The sequence below is a fragment of the Oryctolagus cuniculus genome, chromosome 15, assembly GCF_964237555.1.
Source record: "Oryctolagus cuniculus chromosome 15, mOryCun1.1, whole genome shotgun sequence".
Taxonomy (NCBI): domain Eukaryota; kingdom Metazoa; phylum Chordata; class Mammalia; order Lagomorpha; family Leporidae; genus Oryctolagus; species Oryctolagus cuniculus.
In genome coordinates, this window is record NC_091446.1 from 15772787 (window position 1) to 15790921 (window position 18135).

General features: G+C 50.7%; 1 protein-coding gene and 1 long non-coding RNA gene across 39 annotated transcripts in view; one reads left to right on the plus strand and one right to left on the minus strand.

The window, feature by feature from the left end:
* ABLIM1 (actin binding LIM protein 1) overlaps positions 1 to 18135 on the plus strand; it is a 326874-nt gene that overhangs the window by 224265 nt on the left and 84474 nt on the right. For all 38 annotated transcript variants that reach the window (XR_011382224.1, XR_011382239.1, XR_011382241.1 and 35 more), the window contains exon 6: positions 554 to 647. Coding sequence is in view for 2 of the 38 variants with exons in the window: in XM_070057180.1 (XP_069913281.1) it covers positions 554 to 647 (94 nt within the window). In the remaining 36 variants the exon portion in view is untranslated. The remainder of the gene's footprint in view (positions 1 to 553; positions 648 to 18135) is intronic.
* LOC138845295 (uncharacterized) overlaps positions 3587 to 18135 on the minus strand; it is a 35107-nt gene continuing 20558 nt past the window's right edge. The window contains exon 2 of the long non-coding RNA XR_011382246.1: positions 3587 to 18100. This is a non-coding gene — a long non-coding RNA (uncharacterized lncRNA). The remainder of the gene's footprint in view (positions 18101 to 18135) is intronic.

Below are 18135 nucleotides of genomic sequence, written 5' to 3' on the forward strand. Positions count from 1 at the left end.
CCACCCAGCTTTTAAACAGACTTTGAAGATTGTGCAGTAGGAGGTTGCCTAGAGTGGAGCTTTTGAGTTTTCCATGCAATAGCACACAGCAAATGACCTGGGTGCTGTGTTCTGAGATAAATGGCGGAGTTGGCCAGGCTGGAGGAGTGGGCCTTGGGACCTGAGGCCTCCTGAGAACCCTGGAGACCGTGTTTGAGCCTGCGGGGGGCTGTGCGAGGCCTGGGATCTCAGGGAGATGGTGTAGGAGAGAAGGTGCTGTTGGGCCCCTTCTGGGGCAGAGAGAGAGCGATGCTGGGTTTTCTTCGCGTTAGTTCTGAAGACAGCCAAGGAATTGCAGCGGTGACTGTGTGTTGCCTTGCTGTTGTCACTGTGTGGCCTGGAGAACCCCAGCAATCTGTGTACAACTTTGGTTTGCGGTCTTGATCATGTCTGGCCCAGTCGCCAGGCAAGTGCATGCCGGGAGATACACTCAACTCCCATCCCCAGGAAACGGCTCAGAGAACATGGCCCTGGCCACCACCTCTCAGGGGCTGAATGTGCTTCTGTCTTGCAGGGATGGCGCGCCGTACTGCGAGAAGGACTACCAGGGGCTCTTCGGGGTGAAATGCGAGGCGTGTCACCAGTTCATCACAGGGAAGGTCCTGGAGGTAAGTGACACGGGCTGCATGCAAAGCCCAGGCGCCCAGAGAGCCTGGGACGTAGCTGCACATGACTGACATCTCACAGAGTGTGCTGTGCTTTCTCCAAGTGTTCGCGTGCAAGCTGGGGCGCCAGGGAATTTGGAGGGAAAGTGCCTAATCCTCCATCAGGAGTTGGGCAGAAGGGGCGTTCTAGTTAGTCATTTTTACCTGTAGAAGTTTGAAAAGAAATGAAGAGGGCCGTGTGTGTGTGCTGTGTCAGCGCTCGTGTGAGCCCGTGTCTGCACATGTGTGCACACCTGTGCAGATGAGTGTATAGAATGGTGTGGAACCAGGGAACAGAGGCTCAGAAAGGAAGGGTAGGTGGAAGGTATAAACATCCCCACCCTTCAGAAACCACATCCTGCATGACCCAGGGCACCCCGTGGCCAGGGCTGAGCTGTCAAGTTCAGGTGCAGCCGCCCTGAAGCAGGAGCTTGGTTCCTGCTTTGTCAGCAGCTGCCGTATGGGCTGAGCTGGGCTCCTGGGTGAGAGGCTGTCACGTGGAATCCGGGTGCCCAGTTCAGAGAGCCCCGCCCTGCTTCTCAGAGGCCAGCAGGGTGTCGACCAAGCCTGAAGAAACAAGCACAGATTGCGCCCCACACCTCCCGCATTCCAGGGTGGAGAGTGTGTGCCGAGCAGGGCTGGGCCCAGGAGATGACTGGCCGGCCGTGCGCCTTGTCAGATCACTCCGTCAGGCGCCAGGACGCTATCTCCACGTTATCCCAGTGTGGCCCTCCAGCAGGGTGCACGTCAGAGACCCAGGGCCACCAAGCTCTCCCTGCCAGAGGTGTTTGGGGGCCACCGTTTCTCTTCCATTGGAAGATATCATAGGAAAGGTCCAGCAAAGCCTTGTGAATCCTACAGCTTGCTTTTCCCAGAAAACAAAGGGCTAGGGCCTGGCGCTTTTGGTTGCATTTGGGAGATAAGGAAGTGTGCAGTTGCCTCTGAGCCAGAGGAATAAGGTGCTGGAGAGAGAGAGGTGCACCCACAGAGGTTCAGAGGGGAGGACAGGTACAGCACACACAAGAAACCGGATTGGGCAGGAGCCCTGGAGTGAGATGACGCAGAACTGGGACTCCGGTGTCCTCCAAGGTCTCCTTCAGGGGTCTGGGTTTATCCTAAGAAGCTGGGCAGCTGGAAGGGGCTGTAGCTGGGGAGCCGTGGACTGGATCTGGTTATTGTGCGAAGAATGAATGAGAAGGTGCAGGCAATGTGTGTGCGCCTGCGTTCATAGCCCAGCCAGCTGATGGCGTCCATCCCCACAGCCTGAGTGAGGCTGAGGTGCACCTGCTGCGTGGACAGACCTTGGTGCCGCTGTGCTCAATGGAAGAGGCCCGGGTTGGGTGGTTCCATTTCTATCAAATATCCGGAGCTGGTAAATCTGTAAGGGCAGAATGCAGGTTGGTGGTTGTCACAGCCTGGGAGGAAGAGAAGATGGGAAGTTGGCTGAATGAGTGCAAGGCTTCCTGTTAGGGTGATGAAAACGTTCTGGAAGTAGAGGAGGGGGTTCCACAACGTTGAGAATGTACTGGACGTACTGAGAACACCACCAGGTTGTTCACTTTAAAATGGCTGCTTTTATGGGAGGCCAATTGCCCACCCATTTGTGTGTGTGTGTGTGTGTTTTTTTTTTTTTTTTTTTCTTTAAGTGGCTGGCGAGAGGGTGAGGGTGCATGCAGGGGGCTGCTGAGACGGCTGCTGCAAACAGCACAGAACAGGGAGCACTGGCTGGCGTGAAACCAGAGGGAGTGGCCCCTCCTCCATCGCGCATGCGCACAACCATGCGTGCACCGTGTCCAGAGAGGCGTTCCGTGGTCTGTCTGCTAATGCTTTAGCTGTCGGCCGCAGTCTCCTCGAGGCTAGCGGCTTGGCCCGGGGGAGAAGCACAGCCCTGAGTGGGCCGTGGGGTTCCCGAGTTTGCCCTCCCATGCAGGAGTGAAAGCAGCAATAGTGAGACAAACACCAGAGCTGGTGTCCAAGTGTCCAGCCCCAGGAGGGGACGGGAAAGACGCCGGGCACGGTCCCTGAACGTGAGACCAGTGAACTTGCAGGAGGCTCGCAGCCCAGCAGCTGCCTGCTCCGCCCCCATGGGGAAGCGAGGTCCCCAAACAGCATGCGGTGACGGAGGGCAGAGTGCGCACGCGCTGCTCGCCCTCGGGTCTGGTTCCGCAGCTGTGGGATGGAGTACGTAAAGCACAGCTAGATCCAAGAACAAGCAGTTGGGAAGAAACATCTGTTTGTTCTGGTTTCTCCCGGGAGGTCTGGGCATCGCCGCGGCCGCCAAAGCCTCGTCCCTGGTGGGTTCATGTCTCAGTGAAGGCCGCCTTGCAACATTAAGGCTGGGAGGCTTTCCACGCGGTGCTTCAGAGCTGGGACTTACGACAGCAGCCTGCACCGCGGAGCCTCCACCCGGGGTCCGCCCCGCCGGCGAGCTGTCCTCCTCGGAGGGGTGTGTGAGCTACAGAGGCGTCCTGCAGGGTTGCTGCCCTGGCACGGACAGCCTGTGAGTCACTAGGCTTGGCTGCCGACAGAAAGCTCCCCACCCCCTGCCTCTCTGACCTCATTGTGAGTGAAACATTATGACTGTGGACCCGTCGGAACCATCCTTATATTAATTCCCTTTCCGTTGCTCCAGCAAGATCCCCGGGGCTGGCTGATGTGTAGAGATGAGAGGTGTCCTTAGCTCCCAGCCTCGGAGGCTGGTGAGCACCCCGTTGTGGCAGATGGCATCACGTGGCGGGAGCACCTGTAAGAGGGAGAGTTCACACGGGACAGGCTGGGCTGGTCTTACAGCAACCCTCCTGGGAGGACTCAACAGGAACCCACAAGGACTCTATCAATTCCTTCTGAGGGCAGTGCCAGGTGACCCCATCACTTCCTGGTTTGCCTCGTCTCTCTCGCTCTTCTTTTTTTTTTTTTTTTAATTAATTTATTTGAGAGATAGAGCCATAGACAGAGAGAGAGAGAGAGAGGTCTTCCATCTGCTGGTTCACTCCCTCAATGGCTGCAACAGCCAGAGCTGAGCCAATCCAAAGCCAGGAGCCAGGAGCTTCTTCCAGGTCTCCCACTTAGGTGCAGGGGCCCAAGGACTTGAGCCATCTTCCACTGCCTTCCCAGGCCATAGCAGAGAGCTGGATTGGAAGTGGAGCTGCTGGGACTTGAACCGGCACCCATAAGGGATACTGACGCCACAAGCAGAGGCTTAGCCTCCTAAGCCACAGTGCCAGCCCCTGGCCTCGCCTCTTCAAACATTCTACCACCTCCTCAACATGGCCTCACTGTGGGCCAAGGGCCATGAACTCTCAGGGCTACCCTCAAACCCTGGGTAAGCCGCAGCAGCTGAGAGCCTGGTCGTCATCGTTGTTCTAGCCACAGAGATTATAAATGTACGGTTTTGCATGTCCGCTATCATGGTAGTGGCTTAAAACAACAGGAAGTTCCTCCTCTGGGCTCTGGATTCCAGATGCTGAAACCCAGGGTCTCGGCAGGGCGGTGCCGTCTCACAGCTCTGGAGGAGGGGCCGGGAGGGTCCCTTCCAGCGTCGTGGCTCCGCGGCCACCGCACTCCATTCTTTGCCTCCGTCTTCACATGGACACCTTCGCTGAGTCCTGTCTCCTCTCTGCCAAGCCTCCCTGTGCCTTTGTCTCACAAGGACACTTGTCATTGGATTCAAGGCCCACGCCGATAATCCAGAATGATCTTCTTATCTCATGATCCTTGGCTTAATCGCACCTGCCAGACCCTCTTCCCAAATAAGTTCAGGTTCCCAGGTGCTGGAGCTTGGAAATGGATCAGTTCTAGAGGAGGAGGGTGTCACCACTCCGCTTACTTCTGTAAGCCTGGGAAATGCACCATTTGTCATCCTGGGGAGGCCTGCAGCTCTGGTGTGGCTTTAACTTAACACTCACTGAGGCTCAGGGGTCCCCAGGGCTTCTCCTGGTGTCATCTCATCCAGGCTGTCCCCGTAGCCGAGAGAGCTGGAGAAGGGAAAGTGTTGGCAGTGTTGAGAGAGAAGCCCAACCTGTGCGTCCCTCACTCCTGCCCACTCTCGGCCAGTGCTGTGGCCTCTTAAAACCGTCTTCTTCCACAGGGCAAGAGGCTGCCTGTGACTGTGTCCTGCTCTGAAGTGTTCTGTCTCTTATCCTGCAATACTTGTAGACCCTACACATCACATCGGCTTGCAGGCATGGTGTGCATCAGGGTGCAGCCCAGGCACCATGAGGCTGAATGGAAGGGCTTCAGCGATGGGAACCAAGGATTTGCCCTTGGCTCTGGGTCTTACCAACTGGGTGACTTTGGGCTTGTACGTTGAGCCTCTGTTTTCCTTTCTTTAAGTAGAAGCATTAAAAAGATGTCTGCAAGGAGCTGGTGCTGTGGCATAGCCGGTAAACCTACAGTGCCGGCATCCCATATGGGTGCTGGTTTGAAACCCAGCTGTTTCGCTTCCAGTCCAGCTCCCTGCCAATGCACCTGGGAAAGCAGCCAAAGATGACCCAAGTACCTGGGGCCCTGCACCCCTGTGGGAGACCTAAGCTCGTGGCTCCTGGCTTCAGCTTTGCCCGTCCCAGGCCATTGTAATCATCTGGGGAGTAAACCAGCACATAAAAGATCTCTTTCTCTTTCTCTCTGTCTCTTCTTCTCTCTCTCTCTCAATCTCTCTGCCTCTCCTTCTCTGTAGCTCTTTCGAATAAATCAATCAATCGTGTGTGTGTGTGCATGTGCACACAAACCCAAGTGTTAGGTTGCCTGACTCCTAAGTTGCTTTGGCCGTGAGCACCTGAGTTCTGGAGTTCTCTTGTCTCAGATCTAAGGGGTCCGAGCCAGTGATTGTTTTTCTGTGAGCTATTTTCTGTAAACTAGCACATGACTCCCAGCGTGGAGCCTGCACTGAAACTGTCGTTTGATTGATCATCACTTGCTTTCAGTTTTGTTTTCGGCAGCAAGACTCTCTTTTTAGGGAGATCTTGCTATACACAGTGCATCGTTAGAAGGCTCTGCTAATTGACCTCTGAATTCCAGAGAGGTCACAAGATGCTTACAGTCTGCCTCCTGATTAAAAAATCCAGGAGCAAATTAGCGTGAGATCCTCCCACCCCTTCTCTGAACACTTCTCTAAGCGGACCTCCCTCCTCCTGCTTCTGCCTCCCCTGCCCACCCCCATTCTGCTTGCAAAGCCTCATGGTAACCGGAAGCTAGAAGAGACTGGAGAGTTGGGTGTAGACACCGGTAGACCCGGGAACATGCCTGTGGTGGGAATTTTCTTCCCTTCCTCCCCTCCCTTATTCCAGCAAACTTGCTTTCCTGGGTACAGGTTGTGCCTGTCAGCTTCATGGAAAAAAGAAACAGCTACAAAGTAATCACTATTAGCAATTAAAAAAAAAAGTTCGGAAGGAAGGCAATTCAGGACGCAAAAATACAAAGGAAAAAGCAAACATCAGGTCAGGCATTCGGTACAGAGGTTAAGACGCCCTTACTCAGGATGCCCGCAGCCCATGGGGGGTGCCTAGTTCAAGTGCTTCCTGAGAATGCACACCCTGGGAGCCAGCAGGTGGGGGCTTCAGTCGCGGAGCTCCCGGGCATTTGCTAGTGAGTCCATTGATGAGAGATCTCTCTCTGCCTCTCAAAATACATTTTCTGAAAAAAAGGCAGATGTCAGCCTGAAGAATGAAGCTTTTGGGGTAAAGGGAAAGAGTTTGCCCCATGTCACTGACCCTCATCAGTCTAAGGGTGGCCTAGGCTCTCAGCTGTGTCCTGCACAGTTCCCCCACCCCCGCACATGCTCCTGTGTGCCCAACTCCACTGGCTCGGTCAGGACAAAGGCCCCTCTGCAGAGCAGCACCCTCTCTGAGCAGGCCCCGGAGCACCTGCACACTGGAGCAGTCTCTGCTCTTCCCTCCAGGGCCCAGGAGAGGGCTGGTGTTCCTTCCATAGGGAGGAAGTGGCCTCTGCTTTTCTTGATGTCATAGGCTTTCCCTTTCCCGGCTTCCTCATAGCACCACACCCCTGGGTGCGTCTGGTCTTTCCGGAAGAGCTGGTGCAGCCTGACCTTGGGTGGCATGCAATGTGTGGTGCTGCTTGTGGTCTCTGGGGAGGGACCAGTGCTGGGGTCTCCAGCAGCCTCAGTACCCCGCCTGCAGCAAGGAAGCCAAGCATAAGTCCTGAGCCCCCTGGCTGCCTTTCCACTCCCACCTACTGGGCAGTCCTGGGCTGCCTTTATCTGTTAACCCTGACAGCACTTGGACCCCTCCTGCTGAACTCTGGGGTGCAGGAAATGGAATCACAATGAGATTCAGCCAAATCCTTCTCCTGGATTCTCTAAGGGATTAAAAAAACGGCTGGCTTTGTTTTGTTTGGCTTTTTGACTGATTAAAAACTGCTCTCTCCCGAAGCCCGCAGACAAATGTGTGTGACCTTCCTGGGAAATGAATCTACCTTACAAATGGGCCCTGTCCTGCCTTTCGGTATAGGTGTGTTCAGTGTCTGGCCCTGGGCAGGGAGCAGCCTATTGAGTAGAGAGAGAAAAATATAGGTTAACTCCTGGCACCTGTGCGACTTGTACTCTCTTTGTCACCACTGAAGATGCAATTTGCTGAAGTCAGGCTGAAGCGCCAACACCCTCCTTTTGTGCTCTGTGTATGCACGCGCCAAGCAAGAACAGTAACCCACAGCCACGCAGATTTATTGCTTTCCTCTCATTCTCACTGTGCTCGGAGGAATTCAGGCTCTCTCCCACTAAAGGGTGAACCCAAAGACACTTGGAAATCAGCAAGGGGAAAAGAATGAAATCATGGTAGTTGTATCGGTCAAGATGGCGAAAGTCCTGGTGGACAGGGAACTCGCTTTAACATTTTCACCACTTGCAAGTGTTCTCACAGCGATGTAATTCTCACGGCAGGCCTGGGAAGTGGGTAAGGCAGTTACCACTGACCTGCATTTACAGCGGAGGCTACTGGGTACCAGAGACTGTGCAGCTCCTTAGTGACGGCGCCAGAATTAGAAAATAGGTCTCTAGATTTTCAGCTGGTCGGGACACAGGCACAGAGAAAGAGCTTTATTACCTACCTGGCAGGAATCATTGCAGAGAGCAAATGATTTGACTCCCAGGGTGACCTGCTGAAACACCCAAACACCTAGGGGAAAAGGCCTCTTGTTAGTGGCCCTGCTATGCCTATTTTCAGCACGAAGCATTTGCTTCTCACTTCCCTTACTTTTTACCCGTGTTCAAGGTCACCAAAAACCTGTGACCTTGCTTGCAGGATCCGTTGGTTTTCTTTGCAGTAGCTGATGGATGAGGCTGGCCTGGGTTCGGATCACGTTTTTTTCTCCACTGAGCTCCATGGACAAGCAGGAGGTTTTGTGTGGCAGGACCAAGATAGAGACACTGGTCACCTCTCCTAATCTCAAACTATCACCCAGCAATGAACTAGGCAAATGGTTTCATCTTAAATATCTTTAGCAAAAAGGTGGTATATCTATCCAGTGAACTACTATTCAGCCATGCAAAGGAATCAAGTACTGATTCTTGCTACAGCGTGGATGAACCTTGGAAACATTAGGGTGAGTGAAAGAAGCCCATCACAAGAGACCACAGAGTCTACAATTCTGTCGCATGAAGTGTCCAGAAGGGGCAGATTAAGACAGAAAATAGGTTAATGGTTGCAAGGGCCTTGAGGGGGTGGGGCGGATGTTGGGGAAGAGAAATGATGATGTGTATGGGGTTTCTTCTTGAGATGATGATGGAAGCATTCTAGAAATAGTGGCCATCATTGTGCAGCTGTCAATATTTTAAAATCCATGGAATTATATACTTTAAAATGGTAAATTTTATGGTATGGAATTTATCTCAATTTCTCTCTCTCTCTCACACACACACACACACACACACACATGCACAGTATCTGAGGAGTCTTCCAAAAGCTTATGGGGAAAATGCATATAATGAGAAAAATATGCATGGACTTCAAAATTTTTTTTGCACCAAAATGAGCTTTGAGTTCAAATTTCATGAGTTTTTGGAAGGACCTTTGTATAGCTGTGTATCTATGCCAGAATGTGAAGTGTGATAGAGTTGGGATCCTGCCCCTCTCAATCCCCTTCTCTGTAAAATGCTTATACAGATCACAGCTTTGCTGTGGGGTCTGAGAAAAGAAAAAGAAGGCATGCAAATCCCTGGCATCATTTTTTTAAAAGATTTATTTATTTATTTGAAAGTCAGACTTACACACAGAGAGAGAGAGGGAGAGAGGGCTTCCATCCTCTGGTTCACTCCCCAACTGGCCGAAATGGCTGGAGCTGCACCAATCCAAAGTCAGGAGCCAGGAGCTTCCTCTGGGTCTCCTATGTGGGTGCAGGGGCCCAAGGACTTGGGCCATCTTCCACTGCTTTCCCAGGCCATAGCAGAGAGCTGGATCGGAAGTGGAGCAGTCGGGACTCAAACTGGCACTGTAGGCAGCAGCTTTATCCACTACACTACAGTACTAGCCCCAAATCCCTGGCATCATTAGCAGTCAAAGTGAGCACCTTTTCCTCTCTCTCCTCCTCTCTTTAGTCTTTAATAGTTTGACTTGTTGGTGTCAGAACTGTAGATATCATACAAAAATGGGGATTCAAGTCAATAATTGTCTTTTTCAAACTTTCTTTATTTATTTATTTGAAAGGCAGAGAGGTCTCCCACACACTGGTTCTCTCCCTAGATGTCCTCAGCAGCCCAGGGCTAGGTCCGCCAGGGGCCTAGAGCTCCATCCTGGTCTCCTACTTAAATGTCAGGAACCCAGATACTTGCATATCATCACCACCTCCTAGGGTGTGCATTAGCAGAAGCAGGAATCAGGAACAGAGCCAGAACTCAAACCCAGACACTCATGGAGGATGCAGGTGTCCCAAGCGGCATCTTAACTGCTGTGCCAACCACCTGCCCCTCAAGTCAGTAAATACCTTTTGCAAGATTCTATGCTGAAGTTTTAAAAGGACCTGCTCCTGAACACGTGGCGCTCTCTCTCTTCCTCTCCGTCTCCTGACCTCTGTCTCTCTCTTACTCTCTCTTTCTCCTTCTTCACCCCTTCCCTCCAATCTGTCGGGTTTACCCCAATAAACTCTTTCCCTTAAAAAAAATAAAAGATTCTATGCTGGATTTTTTCCCTTTGTGGGCATTGAAACTTGTGTTCCCTTGCATGGCCACCGGCTGCTGGCACACAGAATGGCGCCTTTAATCAGAGTGTGACTTGATTAATGGAACTTCTCCCAATGCCGGAAAGTGGCCTCAAGTTTAAATTCTGAGTATAGCTTGTGATATGTTGGTTGTGACATCTCATTTGTGAAGAAATAACCTGGTAATATTTTGTCTCCTCTATCGGGAATCGGCCCAGTCACACAGAAGCACGTTGAAGCAATAAGCAATTTGAAGGGATTGTATCTGATTCACCCAAACGTCCCCCACTTTCTCTTACATTAACAGAGGAAATGTGTTGCCAGGGTAACAGAAGGCTATGTTCACAAGCAGTAAAGATTTGATATTTATGGAAAAATCACCCTATTTCCTGTCGGCACAAATGGAAGGGCTTCCTTGGCCGGAAATGACAGTTTGAAAAGAATTTGTATTTATCTTGAGTTTAAAAAAAAAAAGTTTTGTTTTTCTCTGTTATTGAACTTCAAAAAGTTGGATCAATTGAACTTTTTTCCCTGCCTTGGTTGTTCCTTTGATTTTTAAACATGATTTGAGTTTACTGTTTGATTTAATTGCAAGTTTATAAGAACGTGTTATTTTCTACTTCAAATCAAGCCACCTTGTACATTTCTTAATTGTTTGAAAAAACTCCTTCCATGGCAGAAAGACATGATTTTTGAGGTCCGCCGCATTTTGTGGCTTCACCTAGATCCGTGACTGCCCATTTGAAAGCTAGTCCCTAATAATGCCCTTGGATCTGCCTCCCTAGCTGGTGGTGCCTGGAAAGACAGATCAATGGCTGTGTACACCCAGGACCCACCTGTCCCTGGGGTCTGGCTTCTGTCCCTGTTGGGCTTGGAGGCCACCCTTCAGGACCCCAGCAGCCAGCCCTCTGTAGTTTCTGGGTGGTTGTGTGATCACTCATACACAAGAATGTCTCAAGCGACCTCGGCTCTGTTCAGTCCTCGTGTCTCTGTCCCCTTTGCCTCTCTCCATGCGTGTTTAATTGTGGGAACATGTTGGAAAGTGGCACCCTCCAGAGGTCACCAGGACAATTTCTATTCTGGGCACAGCTTTCCCAGGGGCAGGGCTGCTAATGAGCGCTCCAGGTGGAAATGGGAGCATCTGGTCCCCGGGGCCGCTGGCAGTGCCGCCGCCCTGGTGCCTCTCGGTGTAGGAACAGGCTTGCTCTCCAGGCTCTGTTTCACACCTGAGTGTGCTCGCTTCCTGGACCTCACGGCTTCCCACCTTGTGGAGTACACAGTGCCAGCCCCAGCACATGGACTTGCCTGTTGTTTGCCAGCAAGTCAGGAGGAGCCGGGGGAGGGGCTGGGGTCCATCAGCCCAGTGGAAATGAACTGGGACCATAATTCTTTGCCAAGGAGGACACTTCAGAATGGCCTTGCAAAGGAAATTTTTCTGTAGAAAAAAAAAAAAGCAAGGTTGTGGATGTGGGCATCTTGGAAAGAGATAGGGTCTGGAATTCTGCATCTGGGGCGGCTTCCTGTAGGTGGTAAGGAGTGAAGGGGCGTTACTTGGAGAACTGCTACAGCCTGATCAGCATGTGATTCCAGTCGCCACACCTGGCGCTGAGTAATTCTCAGCCCGTCACTCGGACTCAGCCTCACCACCTTAGTTGTAAAATGAGGGAAATAATCCCTACCTCTTCCAGGCTTACATCAGATAAGAAGTGAGTCATCTGAGACGGTGTCTCACTTACTGGGCTGCAAGAAATATTTTTTTCCCATTTCTTTCGTGTATAAACGGGCAAACAAATTTTATAAAAGCTCGATAAAGTGAATGAGGGTATCACTTCCTGTTTGAATGAAGGAGCTGGACTCACTGCTGTGTATTTACCATCTGATGTCATAATGCACAGGTTCGCTCACGCACAGACGTCCTTATTTCAGATGTGCAAGTTAGTGCTCGTGTCGACGCTTTGGCCTGAAACTTTGTCCAGGGACTTAGACATTCCTGTGCATTTATGCCCAGCTGTTGAGACCTCATTTAGGTTATCCCATATCAGAGTGCCTTGTTCAGGTCCCAGCTACTCCACTTCCAATCCAGCTTCCTGCTAAGGCACTCCCTGGGCAGCAGCAGATTTTGGCTAAAGTACTTAAGTCCCTGCCACCAACGTGAGAGACCTGGATGGAGTTCCAGGCTCCTTGCTTCGGCCTGGCCCAGCCCTGGCAGTTTCAGGTATTTGGAGAGTGGACCAGCGGATGCAAAATCGCTCTCTATCTCTCTGTCTCTCTCTGCCTTTCAAATAAAAAGCCAAATAAATAAAAAAAAAGTTTTAAAAATCACCTGAGCGTATTGTTTAAACTATGGATTCCCTTTGCAACATGGTGCCTAAATGTTAATAATACTGGATTGTGGACTTAAAAATTTAAGAGGGTAGAGCTCATGACAAGTGTTCTTACCACAGTGAAAATTAATAGTTATTCAGGTTTTTTTTTTTTTTAAACACACACATAAAAAATGAGTATGGATTCCTAGGTGTTGCCCCAGAGATTCTGATCCAGGGCCCTGGCTGAGATCTGGGGACCTTTGTGTTGCCCCCATCCCCCTGCTCTGGGTGTGGGGATGGCACATTAATGCAGGTTTCTGACGCCTCAGTGGAAGAACGCACAGCAAACCAGTTAGTATCCCTGCAATTACTGTAATGTGCAACCCAGTGGCTGTGGCTTTCTTGTAGAAGCACAACTTGGTTGTTCACAACCTCACATTGCTTCCGTCATGTTTGGGTTTGCTTCAGATTCCACACAGATGTGACGAGGTCTTCTTATTGGCTGATCTTCATGACAAATAATCCCCCTGAAAACTTCCCTAAACCATCCCGGTCTTGCTAAAAATGACCAAGTGACTAAGAAGGGCACACTGGAGGCACTTGCAGGGCCTCCGGCTCTTTTCTCTCCTGTCACATGAAGAGCGGTGGCTTTGCCTGCTGTCAGCAGCACGTCTGAGATTTCTGTAGGGTGGTTGAGCTGAAAATGAGGCCGTGTGTGTAGTGCAGTGCATGGAACATAGTAGGTATCCAAAACTCTTTTTGCAATAAAAAAGCAATACAAAATGTCCCCAAAATATGAGCCAAAGAAGTTCGATAAGCAAAATCCTTTTTATTTTAATTTCCAATATAGTCCTCCTTTTTAAAAACTTTATTGTTTGAAAGGCAGAGAGACAGCAACAGAGATTTTCCATCTGCTGGTTCACTCCCCAAATGCCCCCAACAGCTGGGGCTGGGCCAGGCCAAAGCCAGAAGCCAGGAACTCCATCTCGGTCTCCTTTGTGGGTAGTGAAGACTCATGTAGTTGAGCCATCATCTGCCACCTCCCAGGTGTGCATCAGCAGGAAACTGGATTCTGGAGTGGGGCATGGACTCGAACCTGGGCACTCAGTAAGGGATGTGGGCATCTCATGTGACTTAGCTGCTAAACCAGACACCTGCCATGCACAGTCATTTTTAAACCACATTCCCCCCAAACAGTACCACAGAGTAATTTGAAGATTCTAAAGTAGTGAGTGAAAATCAAAACAAGGTGGACTCAGTTTTTGTAGACTTTTGCCTAAGTAAACATCCCATAATATATGGCTCAGAAGCAGCGGCCTGGGAGAGAAGCCTGCTGGCTGCTGGCGAGACAGCGTACACCTTGCCGTCATCTCTAATCCAGGAAAGAAACTTCAACAGCCTGAGAACCTGGTTTCTTGCCAGCCCACGCCTAGAGGACAAGTACTACTGAAACATTTACGCTGCAGACAATGGTGAGTGCCTGTGAAGCAATGGTACTTTCCCTACCTGCATTACAAAAAGAGAAAGCAAACCCTACCCCCCTCTTGTTTGGGCAACATGGACTGGCCCGTCGTGGCTGCTGGGGTGTTTAACTAGTAAGTGAAGCGAGCAGAGTTGCAGAGCGCACAGCTCCTGTTTCCGGGGGCGCTCTCGGGAGACCTGCAGGCTGCCTTCGCCTGGCTTCAGAAAGAAGCCTGGGATGTAACCGAGGCGGGAAGGAGCCGCCGTCTGCCGGGCTGGGGTCTGGCGCTTGCAAAGCGAGCGAGCGTCTTCTGAGTTTGAAGCGCAGAGGAGTTCTCTGCTCCGCCCAAGCCAAGGAACAGAGCTAGAAGCAAAGGAGCCCTGGCCGAAGGTAAAGCGGGCATTGCACAGGGAGCCCTCTGCCTGGCCAGGCAGATGGGACATTTCTGGGTCACTTGGGTCCTGCAGATGTGGTGGGCTGGACACTGGCGGCAGGGGCCACTTGCATTGCCCAGAAATGCCTTTTACTGAAACCTTCTGTTTCTTTCTGATGATAGACAGTGAACGATGGAGTTCTGCGGTTTGTTTTTGTTTTTTCGTTAATACACTTGCGAGCAGCATAGCTGTTATTTCACTGAGGGGCACGGTGCGTGGACCTTTTCAACAAAGGCTGTGTCCCCCTAAGGCTGAGAGTGCAGTTTCCAGGCCTTAGGTTTGTTTTGTTTTGACTGTGGTTTGCAGAGTTCTTTGGAATTTACATGATAGTGGAAGGGGCACTGGGGATTGAGTCAAGTTTCTGGCACAGTAAATGTAGGAATTTTGCTTCATGTTTTTTTTTTTTTTTTCCTTAAGGAGTTCCGTATGAATGAAAATGAGGAAGCAAGATGTTTAAGTTTTATTCAAATTTGTTGCAGCTCCAAAGTTCAAAGAACTTGATTGTGGCCTCTCTCCCCACTTCTGGGCATGCAGTGAAAGAAATGTAGTCTGGCCTTTGTAATGAAACTAGTTGTCCTGAAAACCTCATTATTCCTCGCACTGTGCTGTAAAACTTTTTTTTTTTTTTAGAAGTACCCTGTGCTAGCAGTGATAATAAATGAGGCAAGAAAATGAATTGTGGAAGAAACAGATTTGGGGATGGAGAAAAATAAGAAGTGGGTTTGGCCAAAACCCAGCCAGAATGTGGTCAGTGGAGCAGCTACCCGCACTTCCCTGGGATTGGAGATTTCAGAGAAAATTGAGCCCATTTCCTCCTAGGAGAGTCCATGAGGAATGTTAAGAGGATGTGAAGTTATTTAGATTATCCCAACAGGTTCTGACAAGTCGGTAAAAAAATCACCAATTAAAATATAATTGTTGCCATTCTGTGGTGGATCAAAGAGGCTTGTCGAGTCACGATGTACTTACTGAGTAGGAGAATGTGCCGCTGCTCATTGGTGTGAATTACTTTTGAGCAGGCTTTCTAAGACCCAGCGAGGCCTCGCCAAGCCTCCCGTTCAGCGCTTTGAATGAAAAGTTCGAACCAAATGCTTTCAAGTGGGTTGCTTAGGCGTGTTCATGTGTCAGTGAGCTTAACCCTCGCACACAGGCTCAGAGAATGTTCTAGGAGGACAACGGAGGCCTGCAGACTTCTCCCTAAACAGTGGCTCATCTGGGAAGCCAGACCACTCAGTGCTTTCTACAGGGGGGGCGGCCACGACTTTGTCTCCTGTGGATGAGGGTTTCTGTGCCTCAGCTGAGTTTTGGGGTGGAGTAATTATTGGGTGGCGGGGGGGGGGGGGGTCACCTAGGATTTTTAGCTGCATCCTTGGCCTCCACCCTGCTAGATGACCACCCACCCCCTCCCCAAAATGTCTGCAGACATGGCCAGTGTTCCCACAAGGAAGCAGAATCACCCTCGGTTGGGAGCCACTGCCACAGAGAAACCACTTTTGAGATTTGTTTGGAGTCACATCGTGGGGGTAGATGCAGGTTCAAGGACTGTTTCTGAATAGACTCCTGCAACTCTTGGGCCCTTATGAGTCTTGTTTTATGCAGTGCTATGACTGTATAGAAGTCAAACTTCTCTAAATTGAATCCCACCTTTAGTGTACCTTGGAAATATACTAGATAGGTAACAGAAACTCATTTGATGACCCACTTCATAAAGCAAATAATTACTCACAATTTATCTATTCTGCAAATATAGTTTTGTTTTCTTTTGCTTTTTGCTATGTGGGCTTTAAGTAAATCTGGGCACGCCTGTTTGGTGTTTTTCTTCTGGAATCTGCAAATGCCTCTCTATCTCATTTTTCCTTTCCCCCTCTGTCCAGTGGGTCTCAAACTGCTCTCGTGTTCTAGGATTTGGGCCTTGATGTTTGTCAGTGAGCTAGAGTCCTCACAGTATTTTTCCCAATTTATAGGTAACAATTAAATCAATGACTGGAATTTAGCATATGCGACTGCTTGTTTGCTCTCAAAGACAGATTAGAAAGTGAAACATAGCAAACAAATACTGATATAAAACATCTGAAACAGCAGTCTTGCCTAATTCCACTTCACTTTATTTGGTGGATCCATGTTTGAGTAATAGATGGGAAATTCATATGTTTACATTCATAGTCTCATAAAATGGTTATCTCTCCAAACAAAAAGTTGTATAAGTCTCTTTTGTGGTGTTTCTCAAGAACGTGGCCCGTAGATTGCACTGAGACCCAGGCTTCCAGGAGCTGTCACTCAATCAGGATGAGACACACCCATCTGTAAATTCCTGCTTCCAACCCAGCTGTGGCAGGGGGCTGCATTTGGCATTGGCTCAACATATGGAGCAACGCCTTGACTCATTGGAGTCCAGTCTTGGTGATAGGATTGGGCTGGCCCATGGTGTTATCAAAGTTGTGGTTTCTGCTTTTGATTGCAAAGCAAATCTTCCATTTATCTCCACCCAGAGGTACTGTGCATCATGCAACAGTTGCATTTCCTCGTTCTTGACATTCACCCCCTCATTGACTAGACTGAAGACCCATGAGTACAGGGACCTTGGTATTTTAGGTCCCTCTGCCCCCAGGAGGTAGCACAGTGCCTGCACATCCTGCTTGCTCAGTAGACAATGAACAACACCAATGTCAGTGATTTCCCCTTGGAGAGACCACCCAGGAGCTTGGGCTGCTAGGAGCCCACACGTCTGTGTGGGTGTAGAAAGGTGTGCTATCTTTCCTCACCCACAGGGTCAGGGCGGACACACCTAATAGCAAAAGATAGAGATTAACACAAGAAAAACATACCATTCAGTTCAACAGGAGCCCTCAGAAGAGAAGACCCAGAGAAAACCTTTTATACTTAGGTTTGATGGAGAATGGACAACCGTGGAGAAATGTGATTGGACAAAGGATGTACTCTAACAGGAGTAGACTGGGCAGGGCCGGGAGGGGGCACACACAGCAAGGCCTGTTTGTCCAGACTCTTCTTGGCCTCCTCCCTTCGGAGTTTGGGGCAGGGCCGCTCTGGAACACGGGTCCGGGACCTCCGGTCATACAGGGCGGGTCAGAGGATTCCTTCATGTCGGCTTCCCACGCAGAAAGGCAGAGGGGAGATGAGAGTAGAATTTTAGGTCGAATGGCTTGCTTCGGGGAGGAGGAGTTCTGGTTCCTGTAATTCACTTGGGAAGAGAGAAGGAGAGCAGGTGAAGATCGGAGAGCCTTTGCTCCGAGGCGTTCCCATCTCCTTTGGGTCTGCGTCACCGGCCACAGAGCCACACGCTGGGATACCGTGTTCTGGGCCCCCCAGCTGCAGCCCACAGCCTGTCCTGTGTATTGTCGAGTCCTCCTGTGAGCTGGTTTTAATGTTCGGGAGGCTGCCAGAGGAATCTTCTAAGGATGCAGCCCTGTGGGTTGTGGACTTGGGAAGCAAAGAGGAGGAAGCATTATGAATCTTTCATCATGAGGTCTAGAAGTTCAATTGCTGCTAGCATGTTAGTGCCGCCTCCTGGACTCAGTAAAACAGAGAGTACTGTACTAGCGGAGGATTAGACCTGGGGGTAGGTGAATGGCCTGGAGGTTAAGAGGCCTGCGTCCCTTAGTGCGCCTGGGTTTGAGTCCCAGCTCCACTGCTGGCTCTAGCTTCCAGGAAACGCACTCCCTGGGGGGCAGCGGGCGAGGGCTCACGTGCTTGGGTTCCCTGATTCCATGTGAGAGACACTGGTACCAACCACTTGCGCCTAGCCCAGCCCCAGTCATTGTGGCCATCTGGGGAATGAACCAGTAGATAGAAGTGATCTGTCTCTGTTCTCTTTCTCTCTCTGTAGTGTGTGCCTCAGAAATAAAGATAATGGCCGACGCTGGGACTCACTAGGCTAATCCTCCGCCTGCGGCACCGGCACACCAGGTTCTAGTCCCGGTCGGGGCGCCGGATTCTGTCCCTGTTGCCCCTCTTCCAGGCCAGCTCTCTGCTGTGGCCCGGGAAGGCAGTGGAGGATGGCCCAAGTGCTTGGGCCCTGTGCCTGCTTGGGAGACCAGGATAAGTACCTGGCTCCTGGCTTCGGATCAGTGCGGTACGCTGGCCGCAGC